Here is a 10,262-nt window from a genome sequence, read left to right on the forward strand (position 1 = left end):
CTTTTGCTGCCGATTAGGATTAGGTCGGCATAGCTACATCTCAGGTGTGCATTTTTCACACATGCGAGACACAGCTCTGCTAATGTAAGGTTCCAGTGCAGACCAGACCTAAGAGGACATATAATCACTTCAGAGTTGTAGTGTAAAAAAGACCTAAGTTCTTCTTTAGGAAGATCAGCATTTTAAGCATGTAAAGTTAAGTGTGGTCTACACTTAAAACTTAGGTCACCATAGTTACAGCGCTTGGGGTATAAAAAATCCACTCTCCTGAGCACCATATCTATGCTGACCTAACCCCTGGTATAGATGCAGCTAGGTTGACAGAAGAACGCCTCTGTCGACCTAATTGCAGTGTCTCAGCAAAGTGGAGTTCCTACAGCAATAGAAAAACCCCTTCCATCACCGTAGTCTGTGTCTACACTACAGGGTTACAAGAGGCATAGCTGTAATGCTGTAGCTATGCTGCTGTAGCACCCTTGGTGTAGATATTGCCTAAGACAGGACCAAATCCACTGCTGCTGGTGTAAATGGGGGATTAATCCACTGAAGTGTGTGGAGTTGCGCTGGCAGTGAGCTTGACCTCACACTCCTGTGGAGTGGCAGTTATTTCTGTTCACTGCATTCCAAGATGAGGTTCTAAGCTGGTAGGGGAGTGTGTTTGCTTAATGATATATTTAAACATGCTGTACTGCTCATCTGTTCTGGGTGCTATAAAGCACTGTTGCTCATGATTTGGAGCATTCCAAGGATCGCCAGTCAATATTGTCCAGAGAGCTCATAAAAGTCCTCTGTATGGTACCCAAAAGAGGCATGCAGAATGGCACTTCCAGACTTAATGTAAATGCACGTCAGCTGCATGCTGCAACAAAATGATTCACTCCACTGTTCTCTAGTTCACTCTGTGAGCATGTCTGCACTTACGGTTTTATTGTCGTTGGTTTTGGTGTACCAGAACCTCAGGTTTTTTTTGAACAAGCTTATTCCTTTATCAGTTGTTCCTTTACTGAAAAATAATTGTATTTCTGTAAGTATTTTGATTTGGAACATGGAAAGTTATTTAACAGGACTGTCCCTTTATTCATTTAATTGGGTTTCAGCATTAAAATCACTTTGGTTGTGTTTTCTGTGTCCTTGTATTAGTAACGTTTCTTTTTACTAGTCTTTCAAAACAAGTACCTTGAGTGCATCTGTTGTTGCATAGAACTTTCCCAGAATTCATTTCTCCTCTTCTCATTTAGGCAGTTTCTGATGGTGGCAGTGATTCTCAGATACTGGATCTCTCCAATCGCTTCTATACCCTGATACCTCATGACTTTGGGATGAAGAAACCACCTCTCTTAAATAACTTGGAACATATCCAGGTATTAATGAAACTTATTATATTTATTGTGGAAAGCAGCTCTGGCACCTGATATTCAAGTCTAGAAGGTTTGCATTTTGTTAAGTGTTAATGAGGAAACACCTTCTAGGAATTTAACTAGGTCAACTTAAGTGACCATTGCTTCATTGTTTGGGACAGAACTGTTCGCAATCCTATTTGACACTGCAAGACTGTGACTATTATAGTGTACCTTTGTGTTTTAAGTGTGTAGGCTTCTTTCTGTGCTGTTTAAGTTGGCTTAGCTGTTATCCAGAAATGTCTGAAGAATTGTCCCCTGTGTTTTGCATAGCAAAGGCTGAACTAGCTCTTAACCATCACTTCACAGGCTTTGTGGCTTATATACAGCTACAGAGATTCTGGGCCAAATTCCTCCTGTGTATAAGTTGATATAACTTAAGGTTTTCAGGCTTGAAAATGCTGGGCTGACTCCCGCACATAGTCAGGTGCATATCTTTGCCGAAGGATCTACTGATGTAAAGTTTTAAAGTAGCAAAACTGAATGGAAAGGGGAAAAATGAGGGGATTTGTTTTTAGCTTTGTGAAAGCAGAGAAGAATGTCAAGCAGGTCTTAATGTAGGTTCTATACCATCCTCATGGATACTGAGCTGCTTTTAACATCACACCCTGGGATCCACTTCTCTGAGAAATTGCTTATCTCCCCATGACCCTCTGAAGAAGATGAAGTCTGACGGTTTGCTTGAGGTCTCTGTTCTGGAGCTTAAACTCTCCATAGCTGGTAGCAGAACAGGGGAGGGCTTCTGAAATCTGCACCCTTCTCTGGAGCCTGGGATGGTTTGCTTAAAGAGAAATGTCAGATCTGTTTGCCCAGGTGCAATACTGATTTTATAGTAGGGATAGGTCGGTTTTTGTTAACAGGAATGTTCTATAGATATTTTTATTGATGCGAGCCACCGAAGTGTTGTGGCCGTGGTGCACAGACATTTATAAATATCTCGGCATTAACATGCTCATAGAAACTGCAGGACAAGGTCTTAAGGCTTGAAAGACTTTCCTATGGGAAGAAAAATAACCTCTTCAAATTATGCAGGCCAAAGTGCAGATGTTAGACAACCTGCTTGATATTGAAGTCGCTTACAGTCTTCTCAGAGGTGGAAATGAAGATTGCGATAAAGACCCAATTGACATCAACTATGAAAAGCTCAAAACTAACATTAAGGTAAATGAAATAGAATAGTAGACTGTGGTCAGTGACTGAATATGAACTTGGCATCCATTCGTATGGAGTATAACAGACGAATAAGGCACTGCTGGTAAACTAAAAATACAGTTTTCCACTATAGCAGCGAACAAATCATGCCCATGTTGAGCTCCTAGTATACTATTATATATGCCTGTATTCACTCCATCATCTGTACAAAAATAGTCTCTTAATTCTAATGCCCTGTTTGTGCTCCTGAAGGGTGGAATGGGGAAAGCCCATATATCCCGGTCTCTTCAAGCCTCCAGTAACAGTTTATGTCACCCTTTAACTCACACAGAGATGATTCTTTGATTTTGGCCAAAAAACGACTCTTGATGCCCGAGGCATGTCTGTCCTAGTGATAAATAAGAGATTTAGTAGGAGGCACTACCAAGTGCAGGATAAATTTTTCAGTCCCCAAAATGACCTAACAGGATCACATTAATCTGCATTTTTTAAAATAAACCATTTGTGTTCTGCTCTTTCCTCCCAGGTTATTGATAAAGATTCAGAAGAAGCCAAGATCATAAAGCAGTATGTAAAGAATACACATGCCTCTACCCACAATGCATATGATCTAAAAGTTGTGGATGTAAGTTTTGAAGTGGGGAGTTAAGTGTGTAAAATTGCTGTATACATCTTTGCTTTCTTCAGTGTCTCTTTTGTATGTTGAATAACTACTGAGCTTCTGTTATAGAAAGTACTTGTTACGTGACTGAATACAATAACATATCAAGGCAAGGAGCTGGGGAGGAATTGGCAAATCTAAGTTTTTAGACGTCTTGCTGTCAAGATGTTTTTATTTTCATTTGTCTCTTAATAAATCCAGGGGGAGAAATCACCTTTGGCCTAAGAGAAACCTGGAAAATTTCAACCCCAAAGGAGAATTATTCAGAAAGCTGTGAGCAAGTAAAAATTAGAGGCGGGGTGGGGAACAGAGGTTGTGCTAGTCCACCCAGAGCCCTACGAAGGAATATTTTTGTGCCCCTTTCCCCCCAACACATATTAAAAAAGCAAATGGGGGCTCCCTTGAGTCTGCTTATGCCTAGTGCCAGCACTTAGGGGAAATAACTTGTAACGAAATGTCCTTGTGTAACCTTTGCTATAGATAACTGGCAGCTGGAGTTAGATTATGACAGTATGAAGTTTGCTTCTCTTAGTATGTTAACTTTCCTAGCACAGATTAACCCATTTTCAAGATCAGACCATCTTGCCATGCACTAGTTAACGATGAGATTTTTGTTTTCCTTTCTCCCTCTTTAAAATGATAAAGATCTTCAAGATTGAACGTGAAGGAGAAAATCAGCGTTACAAACCGTTCAGACAGCTTCATAATCGCCAGCTGCTCTGGCATGGCTCCCGCGCTACCAACTTTGCTGGCATCTTCTCACAGGGTCTCCGAATAGCTCCACCTGAAGCTCCTGTGGTATGTAAAATGCTACTTGTTAAACAAGTGCATAAAAATAATTGTTGTGCCACTCATCATGTTCCTCTTGAGACCTTTTTTTCCCTCCATCCATGTGGTCTCCTGTGGCCTCTATCGCTAAGAACCTAAAGAAGAGAATGTCTAGATAAGGAGGGGCCAGATGACCTTTGTGAACATGTAATGCTATTCAAGCTGTCCAGAAAGAATGATTGCTGAGCAACGTCTGTAAGTTTGCCAATGAGTTACATCTCAGACAGTGCTTGGGAGTTGTTTTGTAGCATTACTCTTCTAGTTAATACAGAGAGAATTCCAGGCAAATGGTTTCAACATCAACTTGGTCTTTTGAAGCTGGGATTTTATTTTGATAACCTTTTTCCTTTCCCACCCCCAGACTGGTTACATGTTCGGTAAAGGTATCTATTTTGCGGACATGGTGTCCAAGAGTGCCAACTACTGTCACACATCTCAGACTGACCCAATAGGCTTAATCTTACTGGGAGAGGTTGCCCTTGGAAACATGTAAGTAACTTGTATGTTATTAACTGGCTCAGAGTTGTAGAAGGTAGCACCTAAGCCGCAAACCTCTTCATCCAAGTGACATGAGAAGCTGTTGCAGTTTGCTTGGAAATCATTAAAAGCTTTCTTAAATCAGGACAGTTTTGGAAACTCCTGAAATAAGTGAATAATTTGAGTAAAATCTGTGCTGCAGTTAGAGAATATTGCCTTAAAAAGAAACAGCATGAATAGTAATAACTATAATAAGGAAGGAGAAACCACAGCCATCTTCTAAAGGCGTAGTATGTAAAATAACTTCATAGTAATGTAACTAAATGTCTTTATTTTTTCACTAAGAGAGTTTTTTCTTAAACTCCTCCAGAAATGTTCTTCTTTCTACTTTCTAGGCATGAGCTAAAGAATGCTTCCCACATAACTAAGTTGCCCAAGGGAAAACACAGTGTCAAAGGTAAAGCTTAGTTGAGAAATTATCGGGGTGACGATAACTGTAACAATCTTTGCTGCTTCATCCCATGACAGCTTTTGCTTCGTGAAAAGAATAGTCTAGTCTTGTGCTATGGCTGTATCTTTCAAAAGGATTGGATAACGTTACCTTCAATAATGTATTTATGTATTTTCATGTGGGGAGAGGGAGGGACTCTTTGTTTCATGCTTCATAGTGTATTGGCTGGCAGTTTTAAGGTTCAGGGAGGAATTTTCACCCAAGTGTAGCAATGGACAATAAAGTAGGTGTTTTGGGGGGCTTTGTACTTGCCTCTGAAGTATCTGGTATTGGGCATTGCTGGAGATAGGATATTACTTGATAAACCAATAGTGTGAAAGATTTTGAATAACACTTTCAAAATGCCTTTAATATTCAGGGAATAAATAGCTGTTTTTGTCTGTTGCTGATAAAAGCTGGAATTGGAACGATTGCTGTTCTTACAATGCTACTTAAAAAAAAAAATTTTTTTTTAAAGTTCCTGTTTTCTGGGGGATTTGTAGAGGGAATTAATAAATTTTGAGAATTATCCTCCCAGAGTTGGGGGAATAGTAACATTTGACAAATGCCCCTGATTAAACAAAGGACATCACGTTGATCTGAAAGGCATCTTTGATCTTTAAGATATAAACTCTAGTAAAGATCTGACTTAAGTATCCATTTAGGTATACAGTACATTAGGCCCCAAATTAACTGTGTGTCAAGGAGGGGCTTATACAGGAGAACAGGAATTAGTTCATTATTTTAATTTAATTTAAATTTTACAGTTTAAATGTACTCTGTATTGGGAATGGTGTGTGAGAATTGGAAAGTGAATATAGTCTGTACACTGTCAGTGTCATTTTTAAGATCTCTTGGGATATAAATCTGTAGCTTACAGCAGTGGTTCTCAGCCAGGGCTCTGGGGCCCCCTGGAGGGCTGTGAGCAGGTTTCAGGGGGACCACCAAGTATGGCCAGTGTTAGACTCACTAGGGCCCTGGGCAGAAAGCCAAAGTCCTGCCACACAGGACTGCAGCCCGAGGCACTGAAGCCCATCGCCCAGTGCTGAAGCCAAAGCCTGAGCAGTTTAGCTTCATAGTGCCCCGGGGTGTGGGGCCTCAGGCAGTTGCCCTGCTTGCTACCCCCTAATACTGGCCCTAGCTATTATGTGCGGAAAAACAATTATTGTGGCACAACTGGGCCATGGAGTTTTTATAGCTGGGGAGGCGGTTTGCTCAGAAAGAAAAAGATTGAGAATCCCTGGCTTATAGTACAAGTGAGGCTGTGCTGAAGCTGAAGTGCTTGAATTCCAATGGGAACTGGATAAGATCCCTCTGACTTCAGTGCAAGCAGAAATGGGCTCTCAATGTGCATGGGTAATCTGGCATTATACACAGTTTCATTTGAAGAAATAAGAAAATTTAAACTTCATGCCAGAGAGACTGGACATACCATAGGATTCCCCAAATGTCTTTTATGACCAGCCACTGTGAGTAGGGGGATGGTGTTTGTAATGGTCTGTAAAGTATCATACAGATCTATTGCACTGTATAAATGACTGTAACACTGTCATTAGTGAGAATTTTTCTGATACTATGCAAACAAGATTTTGCCTACATTCCAGACTTATAATTAACACTATCTTTCTCTTTCATAGGTTTGGGCAAAACTGCACCTGATCCTTCAGCCACTATCACTCTGGATGGTGTAGATATTCCTTTAGGGAATGGAATTCCATCTGGAGTTAGCGATACCTGTCTTCTATATAATGAGTATCCTTTACTATCATTCCACTTTAACTGGAAAGCATTTCTCTGTATTATAACATGCAGAATTATTAGTAAGCACCATTACAGTAGAGGAAGTTTGCATACAGAAGCCTTTTCTTTTAGATATTTTATGGAGTGGTTAGTAAGGTACAATTTCCAGAGTCCCTCTAACAATTTTAGAATAATGTTTAAAGAAACTGTCATTATCAACCCTGCATAAAAAGAAATAGAACACATGGTGAGTAGTTATGTTACCTACAGTACTTTGCACTTCTGTAGCACTTTCAAAGCTCTTTGTAAACAATTTAAACTTCACAGCACTTGGGGGGGAGGGGCGGGAATTAGGCTTTTACTATTTCTAGATGGATGGATAAATAGAGACCTAGAATTCATTTGTCCACACTCATGGTACGTCAGTGATGGAACTAGGGATAGCACCTGTGTGTCTTGTTTCTCAAATTGATAATCTAACCACTAGATACACTTCCTCCCATCCTACTAAGCAAATAACTTTTTAAATTAACAATCGCTAGATGTGTCAGGAACTCAGCTGACTGCTCTTGGGTGAATTGTTGCACTATAAAGCTGTCTATCTTAAGAGCTGGCAGCAGGGAGCATATGGCAGCTTTGGCTTTTAATATCGTTTCTATCTTAGTTCAGTTGACAACATGAAATGGAGTCAGCTAATGTGCTGCTCATTCGGCTTGTCACTACTAGTTTTAATCTACATCAGACTTAGTGAGAATCTGTTTAATCTAGTTTAGGGCAGGTCTACAGTACAGCCTAAGTCAATATAACTTACGTTGCTCAGGGGTGTGAAAAAGTGCACGCCCTTCCCCCAGCAACACCAGTTTTGTACTGTCCATACCAGCGGGAGATGCTCTCCTGCCAACGTAGCTTCCACTTCTCGACAAGGGTGAAGTAATTCTGCCAACAGGAGAGCACTCTCCCATCGGCATAGCACATCTTCACCAGACGTGTTGCACTGTGGTGTAGACTTGCCCTTAGGAGTCATCCTCTTAGAAGTAGGTTTGTAGCATTAAAAGTTGAAAAAATGAACAGACAAGGTGAACTGCCTTATTTTTCTAATGAAACTTAGTAGCATAATAACTATGATGCAGGCAGTTTCGGTCCATTTCAGTAATGCCAACAATTGCACTGTTTTTCATTTTCAGTCCCCCTGTGAGGCTAGCAAGTATTCTCTATTTTTATAAATGGGGAACTGAGACAGGTTAAATGGCTTCACACTGGAAAATAGTAAGAGAGATATGATTAGTATTCAGGAATTCCTGATCCTTAGTCTCATGTTCAGAGAACACCTTTTTCTTTGTCCCTGATATTTGGACTGAGCGTGTGACTTGGCGCCATGAGGTCCTGGCAGACAAGAATGGCATTGCATAAACATAATCTTCAGCAAACGTGGTCCCTGGTCCAAGTCAGTCCGTTTGTCTCTTGAGATTCCCATCACACTTTCTTTAGTGCTGCTCCTATCTGGTAACTCTGCCTATTCCTGATTTTGGATCAGAGCTCTGAAGTAAGCAGTTTACACGATAGTCTCTGATTCAAAGAGGGGAATAAGGTTGTGTGGGGGTCAGGAAATCAGGTGTGTCTAATTTTGGTATTCAGTTGTGCTTTTCTGAGTTCATGATTCAGTTTAGGCTGAAGCAGATTTTCCTATAGTATGTGCAGAGTCTAGCACTTTTCCTTTTGTTTATATTGTCAGAATTTTATAGAACATAGACTTCTATTTAACACACTGCAAACTAAAAAGGAAACAGTGTGTGTGTGTGTGTGTGTGAGGGAGAAATGTTCTAATACTAAAGCAGAAATACAGGCGTGTACCTTGAATTTGACATCATGAGCTTGCTTTTACATTCAGATCTGCATAGGACAAGATTCAAACACCGTTGAAGTCCAAGTTATGTTTATATTGTTGTTTTATAGTAGCTGTTCCTTAACTCCCTGTTTCCTTCTCAGATATATTGTCTATGACGTTGCTCAGGTAAATTTGAAGTACCTGCTGAAACTGAAGTTCAACTATAAGACATCACTCTGGTGAACCCTATTTAGAAGCCCTGTTAACGAGTTATAATGTAGTTACATTCTAGTGCTGACTTCTGACATGCTTACACATTGACTTCCCTTATCAAGGTATCAAAGAGCTAAGATGCAGATGAGGTTACTAAATCCAGGTTTAGTAAATCACTTTAGTAAGAGGTTTTTATATAAATATGTGGCAGCACATGGAACTGAATTCTGATGAGAATGAATACCTGGTTTTGTTTTAAGCCACTTCTAATTTTTGGGCTATCAAGCGTGTCTTTGAATTGATGATAGACCCCCTCCCCCCCCCCAAAAAAGGAAGGGGATTTTAGCCAAATGGAGTTGGAGAGGAAAAGGAATTTATGAATGTTTACAAATAGATGCGCTATTTAAAAATAAGTTGCTCACTTGTTTAAAATATCCTCTTCCAGTTTTGATTTTGAATAAATGTTGAACATGCATTTATTTTGAGGTAAAAATAAAAGCTAATTTCATACTAACAACTTTTATTTTTATGTTACAAAATGATTGAATTGCTTTGTTAAATTGTTTCAATGTATTCTTTTGTAATGCTTTTAAACACGCCATGTCTCTCTAAATATAAACACTGAACATTAAAACCTGTGGACAAATCTCACAATCATGTTGGAATGAAAACTTGGACTGCCCATTGAGATTTTTTCCCCCATGAACAGTCGGTGGTGGTAGTAGTAGTAAGCAGTTTCTGGTTATACCAAGGCTTAATGTGGCAGCTGTCCATGGAAAGCACCAACACATGTTGCTATGTTTTTTTTCAGTGTTAGCCTCAACAAACCTCCTTAAATACCATTTTTCTATGTGATGTAGGGGGTGTGAAGCTCGTTCCTGTAGACTGGTGTTCTTCTGATCCACAGAACCAATGTGTTGCATGGATACAGCAGGCTTCGCTTGCCCTGACCTAGGCTGAAATGCAAGTTCAGTTTCCATGCCTAATTTTGTCCTTGACCACTCTTGAAGCGGAAGGTGCCATTAGTTCTAAATATAGTAGTTTTTTGTGATGTGGGTATTTCTCTTGAATCCAGAGAGAGACTAACTCACTTCCCACAGACCACAAAACAACCTGGGTGATTTTTGACCATGGTGACTTCGTATTTAAATGTTCCTTACCTAATGTCCTGAGCTATCCATTTCTACATTGTTTTGATAGATGTAGTGTAAAACATGGAGTAAATAACTAATAACCCTGCTTCTGTGACTCATTCACAAACTACATATGTTGAGGACTAAAATACATACATTTTAAATGGGCTGAATCTCAACAGAGGAAAGTCCAAATTCAGGGCATCGTTCTAATATGTATATCATAATGCCTGCAACCACAGTAATGAGAAAATGCTTGATTTTTAGAGTATGAACCATATTTTTACATAATTAAGTTGTGAGATTGCAATCACTGTTCTAAGAACAGTGGCAGTTGCTAATGCAA

General features: G+C 39.8%; 1 protein-coding gene across 2 annotated transcripts in view; it reads left to right on the top strand.

Moving 5' to 3' along the window:
* The window catches only part of PARP1 (poly(ADP-ribose) polymerase 1), a 60,361-nt gene extending 51,255 nt beyond the window's left edge, over positions 1-9,106 (top strand). For both annotated transcript variants that reach the window (XM_030557385.1, XM_030557384.1), the window contains exons 16-23: positions 1,239-1,361; positions 2,430-2,558; positions 3,076-3,174; positions 3,856-4,008; positions 4,400-4,527; positions 4,911-4,972; positions 6,643-6,757; positions 8,732-9,106. In XM_030557385.1, coding sequence (XP_030413245.1) covers positions 1,239-1,361; positions 2,430-2,558; positions 3,076-3,174; positions 3,856-4,008; positions 4,400-4,527; positions 4,911-4,972; positions 6,643-6,757; positions 8,732-8,813 — 891 coding nt within the window. In that variant the 3' untranslated portion in view covers positions 8,814-9,106. The remainder of the gene's footprint in view (positions 1-1,238; positions 1,362-2,429; positions 2,559-3,075; positions 3,175-3,855; positions 4,009-4,399; positions 4,528-4,910; positions 4,973-6,642; positions 6,758-8,731) is intronic.
* The last annotated feature ends 1,156 nt before the right edge of the window (positions 9,107-10,262 follow it).

Source organism: Gopherus evgoodei, chromosome 3, assembly GCF_007399415.2.
Source record: "Gopherus evgoodei ecotype Sinaloan lineage chromosome 3, rGopEvg1_v1.p, whole genome shotgun sequence".
In the NCBI taxonomy this organism is placed as follows: domain Eukaryota; kingdom Metazoa; phylum Chordata; order Testudines; family Testudinidae; genus Gopherus; species Gopherus evgoodei.